The sequence below is a fragment of the Haemaphysalis longicornis genome, unplaced genomic scaffold (genome assembly GCF_048455015.1).
Source record: "Haemaphysalis longicornis isolate Haplotype H1 unplaced genomic scaffold, Haemaphysalis longicornis Haplotype H1 scaffold_5, whole genome shotgun sequence".
Lineage (NCBI taxonomy): Eukaryota > Metazoa > Arthropoda > Arachnida > Ixodida > Ixodidae > Haemaphysalis > Haemaphysalis longicornis.
In genome coordinates, this window is record NW_027526385.1 from 89,828,412 (window position 1) to 89,856,359 (window position 27,948).

Here is a 27,948-nt window from a genome sequence, read left to right on the forward strand (position 1 = left end):
TAACAAAACAAACTAACGGACGATACGCCCCGCGGACAAGGATGAGCTATTCCGCTCTCCTCCGCATCACATCCCCAACATCCGCACTTGTGTATGCTTTATCCCTGCTATCCCATCCGCATTCAAGCAGGTGAGCGCAATAAACGCGCCCTACTAGCAAAATTTAGAATACTTACGAATTTTATTTTCACGTTCTGCATTCTTTTTTTCGCAGCCGCCTTAGGGGAGATTTTTACCTTTAATATTTCGCGAGGGTACAACGCAACGTGTTCCTCTTCGGGCTAACGGAAACCCATCGCCGACGCATCACCACGATGGCGCCGCTCATAATTGTAAATTTGTTGAAAAACCAATCGGTCTAACCAATTTACTTCACTCCGTGCGATAAAAGCGCTGCAATAACGGGAAAGGTGCAACAGCGTAAGACGTCTGATTGTTTTGTGATAAGTGTTTGCGACGTTTTTCGCTCATACGTTGCTTGAGTCGACCGACTGCGGTGAAGCGAGATGCAAATATCGCGACCATGTGCGCGTCTCTGTAGCGCTCTGGTCAGGAGAACCAGACCCGTGTTTGCGCAGGACCTCACGAAATACCTCGCGCCCCAGCAGTTTCGAGCAGCGGTGACGTATGAGGCCGTTTCTAAGACCGCGCTTCCTCCAGCGGATGAAGTTAAAGCGCGGAGCCATGCGTCGAGGACTAGCAAGAAAGAGAGGAGAAGAGAGTCTGCTTCTGACAACGCTGAAACAAGCCGTCCCAGGACTCGAAGTTTTCGGCGAGAGCTTCCGATATTCGAAGGCCATGACCCGGACACATTCGGGACGCTTTCGGACGAGGCCAACTCGCTGCTGGACGCCGACTTTGCGCCGGACGATGAAGACGATGACCCCGCGGAGTTCACGAAACTCAAGCGCATGTCGGACAAGAAGTACGAGAACGACATCAAGCAGTTGGTTGCCGACAGGAAGGTACGGCACATCGCTTATCTAAAACATGGAGGATGAAGTGTTTGTCAATACAAAAGTATTGTCATTTCGGAAGCTGCCGCATGTCATAATTAAGGGACACAGATTACTGCCGCCCTGCTTAGCGCGTCGTGAGTGAGTACTACCAAAAAGCTTGTTTTACGAAATTGTCCCCGTTTTGAAGCCAAGCTTTTGTTTTTCTTTACTCAAGCATTGCAAGTTGTTTCTCTCTCAATTGTTAATCTGTAACCACCACTACACACCTGATAGCAGAAGTATAGCTTTGGCACGTAAAACCCTCAAATGAAATGGGCTGTCTTGTTTCGTTCTGTTTGCAGATCAAGGAGGCACTGAACTTGTTCTTCGAGATCCAGAAGGCGTACGAAGTGAAGCCGACACACGTCATGTTCACGCTACTCATCGGCGGTTGTGGCAGGGTGGGCTACACGAAAATGGCGTTCAAGCTGTTCAAAATGGTATGTAGGAGACAGTTCTGAGTGCAAGAAAAACTTAAAAAAGCTGTGCACCCTTCTGTCGAGTGAAAATGATCGCAAAGGCAATGAAATGAAATGAATGAAAACGCAAAGCTTTCTTGTGAGGAATTCCTTGGTTGTCGTCTGAGTTGGGACTTTGACTCTTTGAGCTTTGACATCCAGATTGGATTTTTGATCGTAACAGCTTAGACTTTGACTCATCGCCATTTGATTTCTCACAGAGAAAGCTTCGTGTTCAAGCATCGTCCTCGTTATACGGAGGGATGCATGATTTTAAATGCAGAGCATTTCAGTAGCTCACGATGTCACCCGCGTTGACGTCCGTCGTAGTCCGCACCCCTCCCTACACTATATAAAAAAAAATACTATCCGGCGCCTGCTTTCAATCCCTCGACCCTGCGGGCGGAACGCAATGTACATGGTGCTCTACCCACTGCGCCACAAAGCCGACACAGAATGGGAGGCTATGAACGCGCCTTATATCCTTGACTCATTCAAACTACGTCAAGAAGCTGCTGATACAACGCATTCACTACCACCAACTCCCCAAACACTAAACGTTAACGCAATACACCCACCCCCTATGCGACGCATTTACTCGAGCCCCCCTCGCGGGGAGATGGGACCGCCACAAACAACGCGTTGTGGACTGCGCAGTAAGGTGCCGGCACGTGCGAGAACCGCTCGCGCTGTTCGTTCCAAGCAGGGGGCGCACGAGCACTGCGAAAGCGGGAAATTTGAACTGCTTTGGACAAACCTCCGTTCAGTTCATCATCAAGAGAGAAGTGAGACAGGGAGGCGAAGAGCGTGATGGGTAGTAGCAGTAAGCGGATAACGGTGCCACAGGCCGTTATGGCGAATCAGTGCTCTGCATTTACGACAGCTTTCATGTTGAGTGGAACGGCTTGAATTTTTTTCTTATTTGGACATCCATGCATCCTTCTCCAAATCCAAACGTCTTTGGCAATGTCAGAATGGTGCGATTGGACAGACGTTGGATTCATGACGCGAGGGACCGAGGTTACATTCTGACCACAAGAAGCATTTTTTCTTTCACTTCACCCACAATCATCATCATCAGAGTAAGTTGGCTTCCCTGCTTTGCGTTTTCGACGCCCCATACACCTCCAGTGCAACATAGAAAGTTCACTTTAACAATGTTCATTTGTAGGGGCTTCTTGATGAATGGCCGCACTATTGTATCATTCACAATTAACCGAACTATTTGACAGTCTCCAGATGTTTCCACTGTCCCCACTCATGCATTGTTGTAGGTGGGGTTTGAGCTTGACTTGGAGCCCTCTCCTGTGATATCAAAAAACTTGGCAGTAGGTATAGAAGGAGACGGGCGGAACAGGCTTCCAACAATGAGGGCATGTTCCAGCACTTGTACTGGGAGCCACAAACGCTGAGCATAGGATTAGGCATGGGAAGTTCTACAAGAACAAAAGCAAGCGCAAAACAAAATGTAGCTTGTACATTGTACAGCACCTACCAGGACTTTTTTTTTTTCTTTTTAAATGAACACTTAAATGCCATCACGTGTTCCAGCACTTGTACTGGGAGCCACAAATGCTGAGCATAGGATTAGGCATGCGAAGTTCTACAAGAACAAAAGCAAGCGCAAAACAAAATATAACTTGTACATTGTAGAGCACCTACCAGGACTTTTTTTTTTCTTTTTAAATGAACACTTAAATGCCCTCACGTGTCACGAAAGAGTTCACTGATCCTACCTGCTATTTGTCCCTGTTTCGGGCTATTGTACGTTCCCGGCTAGAGTACTGCTCGGTTGTATGGAACTCTGTTCCTCAATACTTGTCACTGTCTCTGGAACGAGTCCAGATGAGATGTGTTCGAATCTATTATGATCGTTACCTTTTCAGGAAAATATATTAAACATATGACAGAATACTCGACCACACTAGATTAAGCAGACTGAGGGACAGAAGAACACTCCTCGATATGTGCTTTCTTCACAAGCTCATTCACGGAGCTGTTGACTCTGCCGATTTGCTAACTTCCATCAATTTTCATGTCCCCATACGATGCCGTTCCTCGCCGCTATTTTATCCTGCCGTCAATCATAAAAGTCCTGTCCAGAGAATGCAACTCCTTTACAACTCACTTGAAGCGCCTGATCTGAGTATATTTGATCCTTACAGCACTTTTGTGCAAGCTGTTAAAAATACATCTAAAGCCTGAGTGTGTACTTTTGTGTTGTAAAATCATGTGAGTCAGCCATGTAATGTTTGTTCCATTGAGGTTATTTTCATTTCTCGTGCTCTTTTTTCGCTATGGTACACATCTTCTGAGTGTGTTCTTTTGTGTTGTAGAATCATGTGTGAGTCAGCCATATAATGTTTGTTCCATTGATGTTATTTTTACTATACTCTTTTTTCCCCATTGTATACATCTCACTTTCCTATCCTTTCCTTTTTTTCTTCTGTGCACCACGCTGAAGGCATCATGCTGTTTGTGGGCACTTATCTAAATAAATAAATAAAAAAATAAAATAAGCCAATGCAGGTCCCTATCTGGTATCTGGTATACTTGTTATTGGTAGAATTTTTTTTTTTTAGCTTGGGGGAATTTATACAGGGAAACTTTGCAAAGCCGTTTGATCGTTGGCACTTTGGGTTATAAATACACGTTTCCTGCGAGCGCGTTTTCATTCGGTCAACAGCATCGGATCCAGCTGTCGCTCTGTTCGAGTCATGCTGGCGGGGGCGATGTATCCATTAAGCCATTTACAGGGGATAGCATTAGTCCTGTCAGATTTAAAACCAACATTCCAGTGTTGTTTTTAAGCATTAAGGTGTTGTTTTTAAACATTAAGCACTGCCATTTTCTTCTGCTTTTTTTTTTCATATGAAGGTGTTCATTAAGTTTTAAGTTTTTATTTTGTAGTACACTTAATGTACCTATCTGTGTAACTATAACAAACTGGTGAAGTTGTTGAAGTCGGGAAATGTCGCTGGAGGCGGTGTTCCCATTTTTCGCCGATTCCTCATTATTTCTAGCATCCATCTTTCCCTGGACATCGGTACCTTTAGATTTCTAACGCACAATGTGATCCTTGAAAATCCACACGCAGAGCCTTAAAAGTCCTTGAAAACCCCCGGAATTTTTCCATTTAGAGCTAGCGTGAGCCCTGGCTTAATGACAAGGCACCAGTGCAATGCACTTTCTGCAGTTGCTTTATGTGCACATCGCGTACAAATAGTGCAGCCACCTCATCACGTGAAGCGGTGAGCACGCAAATCGCTGTGAAAGAAGCAGAAAAACCAACCGCGCTTTCTTCAGTTTTCCTGATTATGCACCCCTGGCATGGCCTAAATGACGTCATTGAGGCCATGGCTGTCCTATTGACTGTCGCTGGTCAACTTCGTGGCTTATTTCTCGCCTTTCCTGTGACGATCCGCCGTCGTCGGCGCTGTGTACCAACCTCTTTTATGCCTGAACCTGTACGCTCAGTTTTGGCATTTCTTTTGTGTTTTGAGTGACAAACTCAATACTCTCCTTTCAACCAGACCACTCGACAACAAACGTTTATTGCTTCAAAAACGCCCTACCAGCCTGAGCGCGCGCTTGCGAGCAGGTAGCCATGCCTGCTGTTTTGTCACCAGACCGGAAATAGGACCCTTCGCGTTGCCGAGAAAAGGAGAAAACTCACCGGCCTGTAATATATGGAAGGCTGCCGAAGAGAACGCCGCTCTCCGGGAGAGCGCGCAGCTTTTGTCGTGTTGTCCGCATTTGAGTTGAGAGGGAACTGTTATGTGCAATTTCTCATCGCGTGTAGTTTTGGTGATTGTGATCGGATTTTCATCATTCTTCCGGGAGGAGATTGCTTGGACAAGTGACTTATTGCAAAATGCATTGCGAGTAGTCGATGGTAAGTGCTGCAGGGTCCCTTAACCCTTTGAGGGTTTTTGCCGTACGTGTACTGCGGCGGTTTTCCGTCCCGCGAGGTCTTTGCTGTACGGGTACGATTTCGAGCATCCGTTTGAAATTTCGCGCCATATTAACGATGCATGCTCCCTGGGAGGTGCTGCCACCTCCTGGGACTTACAAGAAGTGTTTGAAATTTGATTGTGCTACCTTCTTGCGGTGAAAAACGGAACTCTGTGGCTTCGGCGCGTTACGGCGTCTGTACGTGTCAACGCGTTTCGTGGTTTCAGTTTCGCCACGTGATCGCATCGGAGGCGTGCGAAACTTGATCGGCGCTCGCTGTCAGGGGCGGCGGAAGTTGATTTTGATCTATATTGGCGCTGCTCTTATCTTGTTTATTACCCACGCTCACTAGGTATTCTTGCCCTCCTTGCTTGGAACTGAAGTAACCTAATCGGAGACTCCGTTGCGGGGGCGGCGGAAGTTGATTTCTATCTATATTGGCGTTGCTACTAGCTTGTTTATCACTGGCGCGCATGAGTTATTCTCGCTCTCCTCGTTTGCTGGGTTGCCTTCGAGTTCTTCAGATGCACGGCAAAGCGGCGATATGGCTCAACGAACTGCCCGCTCTGATGACACCGACCGCGATGACTCTTCTGACTCTGAGTTTGCTCCTTTCACCGAGTCTGAATCGGAAGACAGTCTTTCTTCGGAAGAAGACAGCTCATTTTCGGACATGCGCTTTATGCGTGCAGACTGCGATAAGGCACTGTGCGTAGACCCGTGTTTCAAGGAATATCACACTCTGAAATACTATTGAACATTTTTCAGTTCTAAGTGATGCTGACCCCAAAATACTGCTCCTGATAATTTTTTACTATTTAATCCTGACTTTAGACATTTTGTACATTCCAAATCCGCAATAAACTAATTTGACCACCAGGGAAAGTTTTTTTCAAAAAAATTCAACCCTCAAAGGGTTAACACTTAATAAAGGTTCAGGTTGTGAGCCGCTTCAGAGAGATGCCAGACCGACATTGTGACAGCAAATCACGTGACTGCAGATGCGTGACCGTGGCATGGAGCCGACACCGGCCACTCTGACCGGCCTGTTCAACTCGTGTGCCGAAAGCCCCTATCCCGAGACCGGCCTGGTGAAGGCCAGCAAGCTGTACGAGCAGATCAAGCTCAAGAACTGGGTACCCAGCAACCTCACCTACCACGCCATGATCAAGGCGTTCGGCAAGTGCGGGGACCTCAACATGGCCTTCCTGGTGAGTTTCGGTGGAATTGGATTGAGATTCCAGTTCTGAGGCTTAACTCATTTGTGACCGCAGAGAAATGGCTGATTTTGAGTGCTTCCAGAAACCTTTTTTTTCTTCTCTTGAGCTACTGGACACATTTGGCATTGCTATGCATGAAATTGTAGCTTATAGATTTCTCTTTCAAACACATAACAGCAGTTTTGTGAAAGATGTAATTATTGAGAGTAGCTTGTTCAACGAAAAAAAAAATGTGCAAAAAAAAGGTATACACAAAAAACAAATAGGCAATTTTACTGGTCCTAAAAATTATTTTAAGAATTCTAAGATATGCAAAATCTTTCTACATTCCTAAGCTGTCATTTAACGTATACATCAACGCTGTACAACAAGTTCTGGATTTTTGCGGACCCACCAACCTAACGGCCCTGACGGCTGTGCCACTCCGCGAAGCCACATGAAAGTCAGTCAGTCTCTCTAAAATATGCATCAAAGCATGCTTGTTTGTGTTCTCACAGAAAATCCTTATCACTGCAGTGGTAAAAAACAAGAAAAAAATTAGCGCTCTTAAGAAGCAGCACGCGTTGCTCCCTAGCACTAATCTGACACGAGCGCCGGGCTATCTTGAAGATGATAATGCAATACGGCGCAGGGCATTTGGTAAAATATCTCCGCTGTAGGTTGTCCACACCCTACTCATCAATCAAAGTAAAACCGCAATGGGAGATCCTAAGAGGGGGGATAAAAGTGATTAATAAGTGCATCGATGCTCTTTTCCAGATAATGGACGAAATGGCCGAAGCGAAGCATGCAATCACCACTGAGACTTTTGCGTTTCTTATGATGGCCTGCATCAGCGACAAGGAAGCCGGATTCTCCTTAGGACTCAAGGTAAGAGGTGGGGAATACTGTTCAGGAACTTCTAAAAAAAAATGTAGAACCTTGTGTGTGAAGGAGCTATGGAGAAAGCCACTTTGAAAATTTGCATCAGTCAAAGGATAGCCGTGGCAAAATAATAATTGTGACAAGTTTGAACACAATTTACGTTTAAATATTTGTGATAATCATTCACGGAGAAGAAAGGGTGGCAACATCTCAATACGCTTGCAAAGGATGTCACCAGTTGGCTTGTTGGCGATCTGGGGAAAATAAACAAATTTTTGTAGGATTGACAACTTCCAAATCAAATTAATTGTTAATGAAACTCTAAATTACGCTGCTTTATGGCAGTGAGGCAATTGACAAACATTTGTGGTCAATAAGTTACCGGAATGAAAACACCAAGAAGTGAAGCAAAAATCACCATCCATTAAGTTAAAATAAAAAAGTAGTACAGTCGAATCCACTCATAACGATACTGCTTATAACAATATATCAGATATAACGATGGACAACGATTGCACCGTCCAATTTTGTATGCTTTCTATGGTAAAATAACCCGCTTATTACGATGCTCCCGAGCCGCGATATCGGATATAGCGATTGAATCCGCTTACCGCGCGCGCCGAAAATGCGAGCTGGCGCCGGCGCTGGCGCCAGCACTCGGCGCCGACAGCACGCGACGCGCCTTGCATCCCGTCCACCCCTCAGAAAACGAGTCGACTGCGCCAAGCGAGAGGAGGAGCAGCTTTTCTTCCCGACTCCCCTCCCGGAGCCGCTGCTTTGGCCTCGTCCGCGCGTCCAGCCGAACCAACGTTCGGCTGGTTTGGCCAGTTCGGCTCGCACTGCTCGCAGCTCAGAAGTTTCCCTCGCCTTTTCTGCGCACCAAACTGAGTGCTTTTTTTTCTCCGCATCTGCCTCCGTTCAACGTTTCACCAGTTTCACTGCGGAGTCAGACTGAACGTTCGGACGCCATGGCCGATTCGCCTGCGGCGCTGCGGCGAGCATCTAATTGCCTGGAGCAATTATATGCTCTCGAAAAAGATGTGCGTCAGCTTCGCGTGAAGCAGTCAAAGCTGACTGACTATGGCTTTTCTGCAAACGAGTAGTTGCACTACCTCACTTGCATGCTAATAAAATGTTTTGATCTCTCTTGTGGCTTTTTTTTTCTCGACCCGCTTATAACGATTATCGGTTATAACGATGGGATTTTCTTGGCACTTGGATATCGTTATAAGTGGACTAGACTGTACCGCATTTACTCGCATAATGTACCCACTTTTTTTAAAAAAAGGAAATTCGGCATGAATTTGGGGGGAGGGTTCATTGTGCGGGAAAAACTTGCAACAGATTTTTAAAAGTTGAAATTTCGTGCAATGAAGATGCTAAGAGGAGCACTGTCAAAACGTTATTTTTCTAGTGAAAACACTTAGGTAATTGTGTAATGAAACTTCTTTTTAATTCACAACATGCTAATAACTCCCTACTCGCCATGGAGCTGTCCTCCTCTCCTCACTGAAGTCACTTGCCATTTCACATATGTTGTCGGCTCACAGCGCATCATCTTCCATGCTGTCAAGGCACTCCAAAACTTCTTTTTCCACACCGTAAACTTCCCTTTTTTGGGCCCACGAAACACGTGGTGATCCCTATTCACCGCCCAAGCCCCGTGTTTTCTCCAGTAGCATACATGTACTGAGTCAAAACCAGACACGCAGTTTCCTTGTGCATCAATGCATGCTCCACCACCTTCAATTTAAAACCAGCTGTGTAGCTCATGTACTGGCCCATCGTACGGCGCACACCAGGAGCACAAAAAAAAAAAAAGGTAGGAACACAGCTGAACAGCAAAACCATAGAACGTAGAGGCGATGTTGCGGAACAGCACAGAGCAGGGAAGGAGTTCGGAGTACGTTTGTTGCTTTATTCGCACGCCACAGCGCTTGCATGGCGCTGTATGCAAGGAGGTCTGTTTCGTGTTCTGCAAATGGCACTCAACAAGCAAGCAATTTTTAAATTGTGAGCCACAGCATTCGCGGTCACGTCTCTGGCTACTTTTAAGATTTCTTTTTGTTAGAATGCGGTTTTAGCATTTCTGTGCGTACTGTGGCGTGATATCGGGTTACTGCGATCGTCTACGCATCAGCAACTATGCCGAGATAACATATTCCCACTGCATTTGTTATGCAAGGTGACAAGAAAGTGAATTCTTAAGAAGAAAAGTGGAGGGAGGTTTCATTACGTGAGTGGGTTCATTAAGCGAGTAAATACAGTATTTGGAACTATGGCCATCTGTTTCCTGACTCGAATGTTGAAAGTTCAAATGGACTGAAGTTGTCCAGTTATTTTCGGATATAAAGCTGAACTTGAGGTTCATCATCTGAGGCAAGTGCAGAACTCTCGGTCACATCAGTTTCTAAAGTTGAATGATCTACTCGGTCTTGCTAGGTATAAGTTTTACTACTTTTGACAAAGGCAGAGACTGCACTTCATGAGTATGGCATATGAGTACTGCATACGCAAGTGCACATGAGTATTGCATACCTAAGTACCCCGTAAGAGTCCTGGGGCTATGTGTACTGCATGTATACGTACAACATGCATAACTGTGTACGTGAGTGCTGCATTGTTCATACACAGGTAATGCGCACGATGCTATGGAAGAAGATCCGGCCGTCGGTCTACTGCTACAACCTGTTCCTGCGCACCGTGCGCGAGTGCGGAGTGGGCCCTCCTGAAATGTTCCAGGAACTTTTGGAGTCCACCGCCAGGCCCAACAAGGCCAAGCTGATTGGCAAGAAAAAGGATGAGGTCGCGAACATGCTTCGCATCGAGGCGAGCCTTTCACCTGACGGTGATGAAGACAGCAGCCAGTCAAGGGAAGGTGCTGGGAATGGTAAGCTGGAGAAAAAGATCCCGGGCCACCTCCAGTGCCTGCAGTGTATCAGTGTATTTTGGATGCCTTGGCATTTTTGCCAACGAAGATGAAACCGTTGGAGGGTACAGGTGTACAGCTTTGCTGTAAAAGTCTCTTGTCTTTGAAGCACAAAGCTCTCTAGTGCGTGACGTAAACTAGTGTCCCGGTGTTGTTGTAGTACGCATTACGTTTTAGCGCGAGGCGTAAATGAGTTTCCTGGTGTTTTAGTACCATGACTACATGAGACAACGATTACGACGACGCTGTAACCAGATTCAATCGTTATATCCGATATTGCTGCATTGGAGCATTGTAATAAGGGGTTTATTTTACCGCAGAAAGCATACAAAAGTTGACGATGCCGTGGCTGTTCTCTCTTACATCCCATATATTGTTATAAACGGTGTCTTTATAAGTGGGCTCAACTGTAATTTGTTCTGGGATAGCTTCGATAAACAAGAGTCACAGACAGCCATTTTCTGTAACCATCGTCCCTCCACAGATTGCCATGAATTGACAGGAGATGGGAGTTCTGTAACATTTACAACTTCACTGTGTAATCATGTCTATAGTACATGAAACTCATTGCAGTGATAGAGTTGTTGTGGCGGCCAATTTTAGTAGGATTTTTTTTTTCTAAGACACCTCCATTATATTGAGAGCTACAGAGTGTTCGCGAGAAACTGGAAGTGAAATTTTTTTCGTATCGACATAACACGTAGGCGAATGGACATCGAATGCCTGTAGAGTGTAGCTAAACATGGCTTCACTGTAAAGGAGGGCTCCAAAAGAGCTGTTCTGTTCTTTGCAGCGAGGCCTGCCAGCAACGACTCGTGGTCAGAGCAGGAGCCCAAAGCGGACGAGACGGAGACTTTGTCAGCGGCAGGCAGCACGGAAGAGTCGGCGGCTTCCACGACAAGCCTGGCCACTCTGCCGAACCTGCTGTCGCCAACCTTCAGGCACACCGGCCAAATCGTGGGGCTGGGGGAGGTCACCGAACCTTATCACAGGTAAGGGACGCCATTCAGCGAACTCATTTCTCGTGTTTCGGTATATTTTGGAAAATCAGAATGGGACATGAGGGGCTCGTTGAATAGGACCAGGAATATGGGTAGGCAGTTAAGAAAGCAAATGAAAGCAAAGTGGAAGGTGCGGTAGGTCATTTATTATCCTTGAGACGAATACAGTTTTTGTGAGAAAGGAGGAAGTGCAGAAAAACATGCCCGCCGGGTCGGATTGCATACGGGGAAAATGTGGAAAATAATTGACCTGCGTCGGTAGATAACAAAACTGAGAATGCAAATACATACCGCTTGCGGTAGTAGCATTTGTTTAATAATGGAGAAGAAATTGGCACAGCTCATACTAGTGGTGCAAGGCTGGAGAAACGGGAGAGCTGGTAGCGCCTCTTCCTTCGTCGAAGACCCGGTGGTTACATACACCTCACATTTGTTTCCGAAACTGCCACTGAAAGTTCTCCATGGCTGGCAGGCCCGGATCATTTCATCCGTAGGCTTGCACATCTCTCCCAAAGTAGAACCCGCAGCCAACTCCAAAGCCAATGTCCATGCCACGAACTGAAAGGAAATGCTGTGCCCCCGGAATGTGATGATGCGCTGTGCGATAGCACTGTGTGATAGCGCCAAGCCTGCATAGCTCTGTTGGTTGTCCACTTTCACAGAATGGAATGGTACTGATTTTTAGAGCGAAAGCTCTACTGCGCTACAGCTTTCAAGGTCATTCGTCTCGTCACGTTTGATCTTGAGCCTCCAGTGCGCGCAGTCTGCGCCTTTCTGCCATATCGCTTAGCTTGCTGAAAGCTTCACCCTGTCGTAGCCTGTGACTAGGCAACGGTGGAATGGCTGCTTTACCGGTGTCTTATCGTCCAGCATTGTCTTCTGTACCATCTGTGTGTGTCGTTCTTCAGCACAAGTAAACCACGTGTTCAGACAAGGGTTTAGCGACTGATGTGTGAAAGCACTGCGCTGACTCGGTTCACGAGGTTGAAGATTAGAGAAACACGTGAGACGCGCGCACGAAAGCCCTGCTTTGCTAGCATTGCTTGGTTCCTCATTCTTGCCATCGAAGGTACACCAGCTGGACTAGCTGTGCATGCCCTTCATCGCAAGCGAAAGGATGAATCAGTTGTCCAGTATATATTGTCATGGGGCCAAAGACGACACAGTTGTCTTCAAGGAAAACAAGTTTATTGGAGCGAACTTGTGCTCCCCTAACAACTCAAAGAATACACAGGCGGCGAAGCAGCAGTCAGCAGAGTGACGTACGCAAGCAAGCGTCGGCGATCGGAATCCCGCGGCGTCTACTCTGCAGGTTTTTATCTTTCGGCGCAAGTGTTTCTCGAACCATCGATTTACATCCAGAACATTTTAGATCCAAGAAGATTATTCGAGGTTAGTGTCGTTAGGGCGAAATGCTCTCTGTATCAGAATGAGATGACCCGTGCGGCATAAAAATAAAGAATGGGACACGCGCTTCGCTTGGGACACAGATAACACAGCCGGGTGTGGCCGGGCAGTAAAAACAAAACATAAACAAACAAACCGAATGCCTAGTTTGCGGCAATATATAGCCGGCCGGCAGGCTGTGAAATCTCAGGTGAAAACACGTTTTCACAGAACACTGCATGTGTAGTCATTGCCTTTGCTCGTGATAACTACCGCAAAATACCGATCTAGTGCCCCCACGCATACAAGCATTTTCCGGGAATTTCGCATTTCTGCACATGACTGGGCATACGCCCCCTCCCGCTTTCGGCCATTCCAAAAGTTTTTTTTTTTTTTTTTAATTCTGGCTTTTGGATGCCACAGTGTTCAAAGCCAATGTGAATATCGGAATGTACGTTTTTAGCATTGACTAGCTGAAGCGTCGTAAATAAACATCTTCAATAATGCAGCCTACCGTGCTTTTCTCGCGGTCACCGCCATTGTGTTCTGCCATCTTGAATGTGGAGTCTGATTCGAGCAACGGCCCTCTCCTCATCTCTAGACCAAATATATACAAGTTTTGGGGAGTGCGCTTGCTCAGTATTTTACGGTAGGTTAGGATGTGCTGAGCTTGAGCCAGTCTTTCGAAAGAGGCATTAACCCCGGGGTTTTCTTTTCATTCGTGCGCTCTTCGGCAGGCTGCTGATGTGTGGCGGGTTGAAAGGGATGATGGACCACTTCCGGAACATGTCGGTGCGGCCCGACGCCAAGACGGTGACGCTCCTTCTGGACTGCATCCCCAACAACTGCGGCGCGGAGGAGGAGCTCATCGCCGAGGCGGACAAGATGGGCGTCAGGCTGGACGTCGACTTCTTCAACATGCTCATCAAGCGCAGGGCCTTTCGCCACGAAAAGGAAGCGGCCAAGGTGCCCTCCCTGCGGAATGCCTTTATCTCTTTCTGTCACAGAATGCATGCTCCATTCCGAGATGCATGGAGGATGCACACTCCAGGAGAACAAATTTTTTGGGACGCTTAATTAAAAGGGACATGGCTCTTAAAACAATCTTTTAATTTAACTTTTAATTTAATTTCATTAAACTGTGGTGCTTGGAATGAGCATTCAAAATGGTTCCTTGCCACTGGTGCCACCAAAGTTTGATGAGCTGTAAAATTAGTTCCAAGTGGTGCATCAAAAAACCGATTCTCCTATTGCACTCACTAGGGTTCATAGTTTTGGAAAATATAAAGATTACAGCTTAATGACTAACACAGGTTTGTCTACTGTTCCTCAAAAAATGGCTAATTATCTCTAATTATCTAGGTAATTAATTGACTGACTTAAAAAATTAATAGAACATTTGAAATCAGTGGGAAAAAAGGGCAGCAAGACTGACAAGTTTCACAGAGTTTACTTAACAATTAAAGGAAGCTGCTTTAAGAGCAGTGTCCTCCCCTAAGTCTGCTTATGTGCTTTGAAGGCAAAAGCCTGGCGATGCTTAGTAACAACTCGTTTACTGCGAAATCGTATTTGCGTCTCAGTCTTCGCTTTCATTTCTTTGTCCCTTGGTGCGAATTACTCCTCCCTCTGTTAGCCCGTGTTTGTGTCTTTCTCTTCGCTTTCGTTTCCCCCTCTTACAGCGCGAATTTCATCCACAAGCAGACTGGCGCACGCCCCAGCTTCCCTAGAATCAGAGTTGTGTGCAGCTCGTGTGCACCTACTCTGTTCATATGCCATCATGTTCAGGTGTCACGTGACGTGCACTATTTTACGGCTTTTACATTTCCAATTCAAGTTTTGTGAACTTTGTGAAGCGGGCACATTAGCCGCTCAAAGCTCGTGCGATTCCTGGCCAACCCCCGTGTGGGTATACAAAACGATGAAAGGAACAACGACGACGACAACTTTAGTTCTATTCTGGCAACGTGTGGGGATAGCACAGTTGGTAGAGCACTCGGCTGCTACTGTGCGGACCCAGGTTCGAATCCCACCGTATTACATATCTGTTTGTTATTTATTTTGTTATTTATTAACACTTTACAGGAGCGACCGTTTTCTTGACCATACAACAAGAACAACAATGGCGCCTTTTTGCAGAATGGGACACTTAAAGTGGCCAGCCTTGCAGACGTAACAAGTTTGGTTCATTCAAAAGATTGCCTTGTTAGAATCCTAGCGACACCACTTTTAACGCACACTTCTCTCAAATACGCTATATAATTTGGAAAAAAACGGAATCGCCATGCAACCCACTACACTCGGTTACAACTCAAGAACGGCACCACATCATGTAGTATATCACTCCGCCAAAGCGCCGGACCCGTGATGTCAGTGCGCGCGCATTTTGAAAGGAGTTTGCTATGAATGCGTCATATCGTCTGACTTGTCTCGCGCAGTTTGTTTGTCGTCACTGGAGTCGTTTATAAGCATATAAAGTCCAAAAAATCACGAGAACGGCTCACGCCATGTTCAAAATATTCCCAGTAACGTCCTACTTGCGCCGCGCGGAGAAACATCCGGCTACGGTGATAAGGCACAGCGGCAACTTCTGGTGCCGTTCTTAAGTTGTCACCGAGTATAGCTCATTACTTGAAACAGAACCTATGATGTCATATGTGCCAGCTCTGCGATTGGCTGAGGCCGGCAAAAGCAAACGCAGATTAGGCACGGCTTATAAGCTTGCCAAATGAGCTATCTGCGCCTAAGTGTTATGCAGATTCATTTTACAGCAGTTACAATGGTGGAGTAAACAACGAAAGTTACGAAATTACATGTAAATGTAAAAGTACCGATGCACACTGCTGTTGGTACTGGGCGCGGTATGCTTGTTTTAACTGCACAGCCGTCTGCCGCTTTGGAGTTGTCTTAGACTACACTGGCCAATTAGCGTAAGCGACGTTGGCTTATGTGGCCCTGTTTGTCGAGCATGCCCCATGTTTCACTTTCTACAGTAGCAAAAGGAAGCCAGGTGCAAACACGGTCAAAAACAAAGCAATGGCAGACAACGGTCCGTGGATGAGTATGGTAGCGCCATCTGGGAGGAGTGACGCCAAGCAAGGCTACAGAGCCAAATGACACAGTGGAAGTTCGCTTGAATATGCACACTTACGACTTCGTTGCTGCCGTCCCGAAAACACACCAGGAGAATCAAAATTTTAACCTAAATTGATTAATTTCTCAGTGAAGACGGCATCGTTTGCTGCCGGACGAGCACTGGGGCCACAATTAGACATGAAATCTTTCGAATAAAACAAACTTGAATTTTGTCTGCATGGCTGCTTTAAGGCCATGCAAATGACCTTAAAGCAAATTTAGCAATAATTCCATTTTGTAAGAATTTAGCACAAACAGAGGATTATGATGACAGGTGACGGGCACGTTCGCACTCCAACTAACGTCGTTATCATCTGCATTTGTGAGGGGCAAAACAGGCACACAAAGCAGTCCGAGGGGCTAGTTGGTTTGACATGACGAGAATGAAATGTGCTTACAAGACAGATAGGATAAACCACACAGTGGAGATGTGTGGCTTGACAAGCGAAGCGCTCAACAAAAGGTGCCTGGCAAGCGCTCGAATGTGTTCATACTCCCACGCTGTTCATACCTATCCACACTGGCACAAAGCTTCCTGGTAATTATTTTCTTTCAATCTGTTATGTTTTCTTTTTGTTTTCTCCCAGGACGTCTTGTTGATGATCACGCGGCGCCACCTGTACCCTGACGTGATGACCTTTGGCGTGCTGGCGTTGACGGTGCACACCAAGAAAGAGGGCGTCGACTTTCTCCGAACCATGCAGGCAAGTTTCGGGGCCACGAACCATTGAGTTTCAGACTAATATACCATCATCATCAGCAGCAGCCTATCTACACCCACTGCAGGGCAAGGGCCTCCCCCACAGGTCTCCAATTATCTTGGTCCTGTGCTAGCTGCGACCAATTCATCCCCGCAAACTTCTTGATCTCATCTGTCCATCTAACTTTCTGGCGCCCCCTGCCACGCTTGCCTTCTCTAGGGATCCACTCTGTTACCCTTAATGACCAGCGGTTATGTTGCCTTCGCATTACATGCCCTGCCCACGTCCATTTCTTCTTCTTAATTTCTACTAATATGTCCTTAAAGGAGCCATGAAGAGAAAACACAAGTTTGGTTCATTCAAAAGATTGTCTCGTTAGAATCATACTGACACCACTTTTAACGTAAACTTCGCTCAAATAAGCTACATAATTAGGAAAAACGGGAATGGTCATGCGACCCACCAGCTCATTTCCCACAACAGAACCTATGATGTCACATGAGCTAAGCTCTGCGATTGGCGGAGGCTGGCAGAAGCAGACGCAAATTAGGCAGAGCTTACAAACTAGACGAACGAGCGATTTGCGCTTAAATTTAGGGCACATTCTTTACAAAGCAATAACAATGATGGGACAAACAGTGGAAGTTACGAAAGCACATGTAAACATAGAAGTACTGATGCGTTCTGCTGTTCGTACTGCGCACAGCATGCTTGGTTTAGCTGCACAGCACTACGGGGCTTGGAGTTGTCTCAGACGACACTGGCCGATTGACGCAAGCAACGGTGTCTTACGTGACCCCATTTGTCGAGCGAGCACTGTTTCAGGGAATGAATATTTTCTCCCAGAACAAAAACAAGCCAGGTTTAAATGCGGGCAAAAACAAACCAAATGCTTGCCACGGTATGGTGGCGCCATCTAGGTTACGGAACGTAAAGAAACGCGGGAACAAACCAACACCGCTGTACAGGGTGGAGACAACCTTTGAACGGTCCCGTGCCGCCGCAATTGGGCCAACGGGCTCAACGCGTTATTCTTTTCGTTTCCCACGAGACCTAGCAACGCGAAACAGACAATATGATTGAAACTTCTTCAGTAAACCACGTTGCGGCGATAATTTTAGCACGGTTTTGAAACAATGACTTGCTTCGGCGGCGAGCGAGCAACCGAAAATGGCGGCGCCAGCGTATACGTGTCTCTACCCTGTACGGCGGATGCGTGAATGAAGGTACTCTAGGCTGCAGAGCAGTCGGTTCCTGTGATGTCATTTGGGACCACGAAAACGCATGATTGAGCGGGAAAATCAAAATTCTAACCTAAATTGTTTAATTTCTCGGTGAATAAAGCACCGTTTGTATCCGGACAAGCGCTGGGGGCACTATAAAACACGAAATCTTTCGAATAAAACCAACTTGCATTTTCTCTTCATGGCTCCTTTAACACGCGTTTGTTCCCTGATCCACTCCGCTCTCTTCTTGTCCCTTAATGTTACACCTATCATCTTCACTTCCATTGCTGGCTGAGTCGCCCTCAATTTAAGTTGAACCCTTTTAGTGAGCCACCAAGTTTCTGCCCCGTAGATGAGTACCGGTAAGATGCAGCTGTCACGCACTTTCTTCTTCAGGGACGATGGTGGGCTGCCATTCATTATCTGAGAATACCTGCCAAATGCACTCCACCCCAGTCTTATCCTTCTAATTATCTCTGCCTCGTGTTTTACATCCGGGGTCACAACTTGGCCTAAGTAAACATACCTATTCACTTACCACTTCCACTGCCTCACCACCTATCTCAAACCGCTCTGCTCTTCCTGGGTTATTCATCATTGCTTTACTTTTCTGCATATTAATTAAGAGGGAAGTGCTATGTGTGTGTAGCCTCCTTCTTTGTGTCCCGTCTTGAACGCTGTTTTTGTTTGAAGTATGAACCAACAAGCCCAAACACTTCCATTGCGTTAATTTTCAGGCCCACGGTTATACTCTGTTTGTCCCGTGTGGTATATACTAATACTAATATACTGGAGGGAAATCTGGCACCACTGCCTACGGGAGCCGCGCTTCAGCAAGCGTTCTATCATGTACCGGGCAAGCGTGTTTCACTTGTCCTTGGCATGGCTTAAGAACAGGCTGGAAAGTTGGCTGTGGCTGCAAAAAAAGCAACAATATTACTGCAAAAGATTATTCAAATGCAGCTTGTTATTATAGAAATTGAAGCTTCAAAAGGATTTGTTTGCCTGTGATTATTTAGAAGCTTCATGCACAATGAACGAGAAAAAGGTGTCACCATATTTTGTTGATTTTGGCTTCAAGATAAAAAAGAAGCCATAAGACTAGCCAAGTTGGCGAGGAATGGTGCTAGCTGCAATGGCGCCGCCCCACGATGGCCCGCAGTCGCAATGCCAGATTTCCTTCTGGTTATTTATTAGTTGCTGCAAACGCTTTGCTGCAAACGCCCTGCAGGAAGCGATTTCGAATGTTACAAGGGGCATTGTGCCTTTCCAATGTCCATTTTTTTTTTTTTTTTTTACGGAAAACCCTTTTTACAGTCTTTCTGGCGGTCTCGTTGGAGAGAATTCACACCTTGTGGGCCTCTTGAGAAGAATCCACAGCTGTCGGATGTAATCTCCTACGGCAGTAATATAGTGATTTAGTTAAAACACTGTTGAAGTAGTAGCACATGTCAGTCCAGAAATTTTTACGAAGCAAACACTGAACAGAAAGCTCAGTGTTGATTGGCCCAGAAGTGACTGGCTTTTAAAGGAGCCATGAAGAGAAAATGCAAGTTGGTTTTATTTGAAAGATTTCGTGTTTTATAGTGCCCCCAGCGCTTGTCCGGATACAAACGGTGCTTTATTCACTGAGAAATTAAACAATTTAGGTTAAAATTTTGATTTTCCCGCTCAATCGTGCATTTTCGTGGTCCCAAATGACATCACAGGAACCGACCGCTCTGCAGCCTAGAGTACCTTCATTCACGCATCCGCCGTACAGGGTAGAGACACGCATAGAGTTTCATACAAATAACTATAGAGGGGAAACTGGCGCTGCGATCGTACGCTTTAATGGGCGTGATGGGTAGTTGTGGATTCGGATTGGCGCTCAATGGCTTGCGGAAGTTATTATGGATTGCAGGCAGTTTCGTTTTCGTTTTGTATTTACATGAACGCATTTGCCTATGCGGTGTGTTGGAAGAAGCTATCAAAAATACGTTTCTCCTTGAACTGCATGCCGCGCGCGCACTGACGCCACCCTGAGTAGAAAGTTTTATAACTAGAGTTGCGAATTGGGTGGGTTATCAATTCGTTGCCGGCGCAGCGAGCACGAAAACACAAATGACGGCGCTATGTCCGGCGAAGTTGTCTGCGAATTAGGAGTTGCGGCGCTGCTTATTCGCCAGAGCAATGTATTGTCGAAGCTAACGACGGTTGCGAATCGCTTGGAACAGCCACACCTACCGTGCGAACGCTGGCCCCTACAACGTAGACCAGCAGTATCGGCGGTTGATAGGAACGCAGCTTGATGAATGTCACTAATTCAGGCAAGAATAGCTTCTCCAAAGGTAATCGGATTCTTTTTTTATAAGCACAAAACTTTTCTTAGTATTACAAACTGCCAGCGCCGAAACTTTTACAAATAGTTTTTAACAAAGTCCGCGTCCTGCTGTAGTTGGCGACAAATGGCAAACCTGCTCCGCAAACCTCCTTGACTCCGCGTCTGCTTTTTATTTAACGCGGCATTTTATTTCGTACAAAACCAATTTTTTGGCACTAACTTTTTTGTTCGCCATGTAATTTGTAAACGCAAAACCGGACAATAAGAGTTTTTTTCTCAAAAAACACAATTTGCGCAGCCAGAAGCTTGTTTCGATCCTACGCAATCCGGTTCCACAACTACCCATCATTCCCATTGAAGCGTAAGCGCCGCTGCCATGTTCGCGTTGACACTAGCGCCAGTTTCCCCTCTAGTTATTATTGTATGAAACTCTATGGAGACACGTATACGCTGGCGCCGCCATTTTCGGTTGCTCGCTCGCCGCCGAAGCAAGTCATTGTGTCAAAACCGCGCTAAAATTATCGCCGCAACGTGGTTTACTGAAGAAGTTTCAATCATATTGTCTGTTTCGCGTTGCTAGGTCTCGTGGGAAACGAAAAGAATAACGCGTTGAGCCCGTTGGCCCAATTGCGGCGGCACGGGACCGTTCAAAGGTTGTCTCCACCCTGTACAGCGGTGTTGGTTTGTTCCCGCGTTTCTTTACGTTCCGTAACCTAGATGGCGCCACCATACCGTGGCAAGCGTTTGGTTTGTTTTTGCCCGCATTTAAACCTGGCTTGTTTTTGTTCTGGGAGAAAATATTCGTTCCCTGAAACAGTGCTCGCTCGACAAATGGGGTCACGTAAGACACCGTTGCTTGCGTCAATCGGCCAGTGTCGTCTGAGACAACTCCAAGCCCCGTAGTGCTGTGCAGCTAAACCAAGCATGCTGTGCGCAGTACGAACAGCAGAACGCATCAGTACTTCTATGTTTACATGTGCTTTCGTAACTTCCACTGTTTGTCCCATCATTGTTATTGCTTTGTAAAGAATGTGCCCTAAATTTAAGCGCAAATCGCTCGTTCGTCTAGTTTGTAAGCTCTGCCTAATTTGCGTCTGCTTCTGCCAGCCTCCGCCAATCGCAGAGCTTAGCTCATGTGACATCATAGGTTCTGTTGCGGGAAATGAGCTGGTGGGTCGCATGACCATTCCCGTTTTTCCTAATTATGTAGCTTATTTGAGCGAAGTTTACGTTAAAAGTGGTGTCAGTATGATTCTAACGAGACAATCTTTTGTTTCTCTTCATGGCTCCTTTAAGGGACCATGAGAACAAAATACAACTTCGTTGAATTTGAAAGAACTCACCTTTGGTAGCTTACTCTGCTCCATTCCAGCCACAAAAGACAATTTTTAACCAAGAAAATGCAAGAAATCTCAAAAAGCTTTCAAATTTTACTCTACAGTGACGTAATATTGCTTGTATTCACTGGCGAGGCGCGCATGCAGGCAACCGTGTGAGTGCGTCGTCACTGGTTACGTCGGGCTCCACGGTATGGCGGTACTTGTCCGTGCTAAGCACATGACTATAGTGTACTAGAATTGGGAAGTGTGTCGTTCGCGGCGCCGAACAATGGGAGCGGGGGGGTCACTGCCGCAATGAAAATCGCGGCGGCCCGGTAGGGGCGCCACCAGCAAGAGGGATGCTACGGCGGCTGCAGCAGCTACGGCGGCCGGCCTAACGATACGTTGAGTGTGGCGCTCGCATGTTTCGTTATAGGTGCGTTGTGGTTAAAATTTCAACCCCTTTTTTAGAACCTATGACTAATAATGTGCTCTTCGTGGTCTAGTGCAGTGGTGACGTGAACCGGGGGGACGGCGGAACGACGGCGGGACAAGCGCGACCGCGTGTGTTTTGTGCCCAACTGTAACAGCGGCCATCGGTCGTGATAACAAGCGCGATCCCTGTTTCGAGTTCCGGCTGACGCCGAAAAACGCGAAGCACGGTCACGAGTTATCAACAGAGCCGACAGAGACCTCGACGACGCACGTGTGTTTTGCGATCTGCATTTCGAGTCGCAGTTCATTGATTGGACAGATAAGACGTGGTAGGGGTGTTGAGATTCATCAAGAGATAACCGCAACTAACATAATATTCAGCGCTCAGCATCGTTCCCGGTTTCCCGGCGACATTATACTTTACCTAAAAAGGCGGAAAGGTGTCGAATATTTGTGAACAGCATGCTTCCCCACGCGAGTGTAACTGGAAAAACAAAATCAAGCAACACCATTCTCGCATACACTTGCTTCCATTTACCGTGTTTTTTAGAGCTTGCGGCAATGTACAAAATTGACCCGTGTCAATTTTGTACATTGACTTATAATTGACTTATGTCAACACACCATGCTGCTGATTGTTTCTGCATCTCATTCAATTTTGTTTACACTGGTATTTCCTCATGGTGCATGCAAATAGTGAATGCTTTGCAGCTTTTTTGCGCAGCGGTTTATGCCGCTACTGTTATTTTATAACTTGTGTCTCGTATGCACCCCCCAGAAAAAAACGTGTGTCTCGTGTATGTATCCCCTTAGAAAAAAATTGAGCCCAGGGTCCTGGGCATCCCGCGGAATAGAGACGTAACCACCATCGACAAAATGCAAGTCGTCTACCTGTAAAGTTCATTATTACTACTACTACTTCATCCCAGGTGCATGCAAGGGCGCGAGCTTCGCCTAACATCGAATAATTATTTTGCAGTGACAATCTGGCCGTTTACAATTTCCCTAGTAGAAAAAAAGAGCTTAATATTAGAAGGAAATTCCTTTCTTTGATTATTTTCGTTTGTGCTTAGTTGTGCGTTTGCGTGTAATGTACTTGTAAAGTTTATATGGTTTTTCTTTCTCTCGAAGCACACAGTCCACGGGCTAGCGTCAGAATTTCAGCTGCTTCCCAACTGCGTGCGCCGTTTGAAGCAGCCGAAATGCGCCCGCCGCGGCCTGCCGCCGCGGACTATGCGTCGCGGCCCGCCTCAGCGGCGAGTGCTCCGCGCGTCATGAGATGGCACTGCATGTAAGAGGGATGCTGTTCGGAGCGGGTTGGGAGAGGAGGGTGTCATCGCTGAGGCGACCCGTTTTGCGCCCGCGCACAGCACACTTCCCAATTCTATACACTATAACATGACTGTGTGGCACGTTACAAACTCTGTCTCAGCTAACGCAAAGGATTGCCTCGAGTCTAGTGTGAGTGCGATTAATAACATCTCTGTTGACCCCACCGTTGAGAATCGGGTTGAAACGAAGCAGACGACGCACGCCGCTGTAGTTTTTTTTTTTTTTCGGCGTGTGGGCGCAGTGGCCAAAGCCACGCCATGTTTCTGGTGCATCGGCCATGTCTGTGGCCGTTTCTAGTGTTGCCAAGCGAAGAAATTGACAGCTAAACTTTTCAACTAATACTACCTATAGGCAGAAGAAGCGTAATGTAGTGATAAGTGTGTGTGAACAAGCAAGGAAGTCAGTACTTCAAGTGAAACAGGTGAGAATCATTATTTTAAAGGCTGCGATAGTGCGGAAACGCATTGCAAATCAGTACAATATCGCTGCAGTAGTTGGTGGGGGGGGCCACGATTGGCGCTTGATGTTTTCTGGCCTCCCAGCGATTAGAAATGAACTGAGGCACAAGGCTTCCGCTGAACAGCCATATTATGGGTAATGTAGCCTAAACTGCAATGTGCAGGTGCAAACAAGATTTTGGCAAACTCACTTCAAAGCTTCCCCCCTTTCCTTTTGCGTCTGAAACTACTGTGAAGGCTACAGACTTTCTTAGCGCTGATAAGCAGAACTCTCCTATGTGGTCTCCGAAAAGTTGGGAACGCACTCGGAGGATCCATGCTGCAACTTTGTCAAGATTATATCCTGCACAGTCGTTAAGGGGGCACACTGGTCTTATAAACTTTTTTTTTTTTGCTTTCCAACCAATTTTGATAAAACTTCATTTGCTTGTCAAGTCTTTTTTGGCTTATTTCAAATATCCAATTAACTTTGGTGTGAGGTATTTAGTGTCCAACTTAATTAAAAATTTTCTTTGAGTGTTCTTGAGAACAACAGGGAAAAAACTATTCAACAGGAATTCCTACCAAGACATCAATAAATACCAGAAGTTGTAGAAAATAAAATGTGGGGTGCAGGTTTTCTTTTTTTTTTTTTTTTTTTTGCAATCATGTACAAGTGTACATCAATTCAAACTTCTAGGTTTGAAGTACTCCTGCTTACCAATTAAAAATAATGCTAATTAAACAACTACTGAAACACAAAATGCAAACTTTGCTTCCCTTATTGGATGGTTTAAATATTCAGCTTCACAGTGCAAAAGAAATGACTTTCCTATCTGCACTACATGCTGGGATGTACCTCTCAAGAATTTCCTATCACTGTGACACTACTCGTGAAGAAAAACTTGGTAAAATTGTTAATTTTTTGTGGAAATCGGGCCTCTGTGGCTTTTATAAGTACCTGGAGCTGTTCCAAGTACGGAATTTTCAAAGGAAAAACTGCAAATCAAGAGAGAAAAGTGATACCTAAAAAATACTTTCTTGGGAAATTTTTCGGTCCCAAGGACCCATGTGCCTCCTTATATAGAAGCATGGAACAAATTGCCGCGACATATTATTGAAAGTTCTGACGTTAAGAAATTTGAATGCGCTCTTGATGTTTACTTTGCACAGCAATGAATATGTGGTGGTGTTTTTGTTTAAACTTGCTGAAAACGTCAATGTCTGTATTTGCTTTCTGTATCGTTCGCTTCCCTCTCTGTAATGACCCTCAAGTGAGGGTTGACAGTATAAATAAACAAATAAAAATAATCTAAAATCAAAGCGGCAACACAGAGGCCCAATGGTGGTGATGATGATGTTGATGAAGAAGGAGGCTTTCCATTGCAACGTCTTTTCGGGGGATGTGCGGAACGCAGGACGCGGGCCTGACGGTGAACGAGGAGACCTGGGGCACCCTGGTGTGCAATGCGTGCTTCAAGAGCAACTTCTGGTTCCTGGTCCACCTGATGCACTATGCCAGGAAGGAAGGCATCCGGGCCAGCGCGGCTGCCTTGCGAGCCATCGACAAGGCCAGCGACCGGACAAGGCGGGCACTGCTCAGAAAGGTCAGTTTGGCCGCGGTTCCTCGCCCCTCTCACCCAGTACAGGAACTACACAGCCGGTTTTAAACTGAAGGTAGTGGAGCGTGCATTGAGGCACATGGAAACCGCGCGCTGGGCGGCACTTCAGTGTTGACCCAGTGCCTGCATGCTACTGGCGAAAACTAGAAGTTTGGGAGGTGAACAGGGATCGCCGTGTGTTTCGTGGGCCCAAAGAAGGGAAGTTTCCCGGTGTGGGAAAAGAATTTTTCGAGTGCCTTGACGGCACAGATGATGATGCCCTGTGGGCCGACAACAAATGTGAAGTGGCAAGTGACTTCAGTGAGGAGGAACGCTCCATGGCGAGTAGGGGGCCATTAGCATGTTGTTAACAAAAAAGAAATTTCATTACATTTACCTACGTGTTTTTACTAGAAAGGTAATGTTTTGACAGCACTTCTCTTAATGTCTTGTACGAAATTTCAACTTTTAAAAATCTGTTGCAACTTTTTCCCGCATAATGAGCCCTCCCCCCAAACTCATGCCGAATTTTCTGAAAAAAAAAAGTGGGTTCATTACGTGAATACATACAGTAATCTCTCATGCAGTGACGTCTCTTTAGGGAGGGCCCCCAGAATTTGGTTTAATTAAGGCTAAATCGGCTTACTCCGGAGGCGCGAGTCATTTGAAGTACATTTCAAGTGCAGTCCCAGTAACAGCACATCTCCGTTTCATCTCCCCTGCCTGCGAACAGGAGAGGGGACAGGAGGCTCCTTTTCTGACGCCATTCGTGGAGAGCGGCTTCCAGGAATTCTCCCTCGTCTACGAGGACTGGCTGAAGGAGGTTCACGTGGACGCACCACGCCACCCCTGGGAGCAGTACGAACCTGAGAACATGAAGAAGTCCGCCGCGGAGCTGAAGGCAGCTGCAGCAGCCCTCACCACGGAAGAAACATGATGATCATCATCATTGTCATCATCCTTGAGGCTGGGCTTCTGTCCTCATCACACGGAAACTCTTTGGCTGTATAGAGGACGCCTTGACATCTCTCGATTGTCCATGACGCTTCAGAGCAGTCCGTACAACAGGCTGATAGTACGACGAGTGTACTGCCTCCAAATCTCAAACTGTTGGCTAGGCTGCATTGCAATTAGTCATCATAGACTTCATCACACCATGGAGTGCTAGCATAGTTTCAAAAGGTAGCATTATACTTGTAGCTCCCATTTCTGCGGAGTGAACGAGGATAAGGATTCCTTCTGCAAGGATGATATTGTAGTGTACTCTTTCGAGCCAAGGTTTCTAGAGGTGTGTAGTATTTGTATGGCTCTGGCCTCGATAAAGGAAGACCAGGCAGAGTTGCCTGTTTGATTCCTTGTCACAATGCCTGTTTCTTTAATGAAAGTAGAGAATATTACCACCTGTGTTAACCAGACTTCGATGTATGTTCGAAAACCTCGGGAGGTCAGATTTAGCTTGCAGCGTCAGTTACAATGCTCTTTATGGGCCAGGCATTTCAGGAAACGAAGTGGCATGTTCGCAGTGCAAGTTCCTCTTGGTTAGCGAAATCTTCCAGGTGCAGTTTGGTTACTAAGCGCAGTTTCACTCTCGTGTTCCAAGCTTTGCTCTGTGGTAAGCTAAAAAGTCAAAACCATTGTTTTGTATGGGAATCGGATCAAAGGAAGCCAAGGATTGCACTGTGCAACTTTCTTGGCAAATAAGGACGTGCCTGGCTGTGTTGTATACGAACACTGCTTACACATTGAAGCTGCAGTATCAAACAGTAAAGTGGTAGTGGACCCTTTTCTAGTACCAGCCCCGTGGCGGCCGCCACGGCAAAATGGCAGTAAGGCATGCCCCCAGAAAAGTCAGGCTTTCGGAGAACTCGTGCGCTGGATGTTCTTGTCCTGCAGTCCGTCCCGCACCAAGCCGTCACCCATACCTTTCACGGGAATGTCACAATAGCAGGTGCACAATCCCGTGACTAATCTGCAGTGGTCGAAGCGCCCATTTTTCTTTACTTTCTTTTTTTCATTTTCGTTGCTCCCTCACTGGCAGCCATGTGCTCGCAGTGGGGTTAACCTCAAACATCTTTGCCCCTTCCTTAGAAAGCCTTTTTTGCGTGCACGTACGAACCCACCACGAGCTGCCAAAAGAGAAAAAATAAAAACGTGCAGTGCTAGAAAGCATAGTCGCTCCCCAAGCAACAAGCTGAGGGGCACCCTTTTGTTTATTTTGCTGGAGGCGCCTGCCCACAATGGTGGACCAGCAGCTCGCACATGCGCATATCGCTGCTAGAAAAAAAGTCCATTGTTCTAGACTTGTGCTGCTTACAGACCCGGCATAGTTTTGTGCCATCTGAAGATAAAGAATGTATGCTTCAGAGCGATTAAAAATTGATTAAAATGCTTTCTACGAGTTTACATTGATGCATCGTTTCTTGTCAGTCCATTTGACAGCTGTGTAACTACTTGCGCCCTCCCGCAAGAATCCTCTAAAAAAGTTTCTGTAACCCAAAGGCTGTGAAGACAGGGCCATGAAGACAAAATACAAGTTTCGTTCAGTAAAAATACTGGTTTTGCCCTGGTGACAATGGTGGCAATTTTATCGAAAACTTCACTCAAATAATTGAGACATCGAGGAAAATGGGTG

The 27,948-nt window shown here is 46.3% G+C and overlaps 1 protein-coding gene across 1 annotated transcript; it reads left to right on the top strand.

Moving 5' to 3' along the window:
- The first annotated feature begins 321 nt into the window (after positions 1 to 321).
- Positions 322 to 27,725, top strand: LOC144138558 (pentatricopeptide repeat-containing protein 1, mitochondrial). The gene is made up of 10 exons (XM_077670904.1): positions 322 to 965; positions 1,301 to 1,438; positions 6,412 to 6,621; positions 7,390 to 7,500; positions 10,129 to 10,384; positions 11,217 to 11,415; positions 13,548 to 13,776; positions 16,530 to 16,646; positions 25,134 to 25,322; positions 26,050 to 27,725. Exons 1-10 carry the CDS (start codon positions 507 to 509, stop codon positions 26,251 to 26,253), a joined length of 2,112 nt encoding a protein of 703 aa, XP_077527030.1. The 5' UTR covers positions 322 to 506; the 3' UTR covers positions 26,254 to 27,725.
- The last annotated feature ends 223 nt before the right edge of the window (positions 27,726 to 27,948 follow it).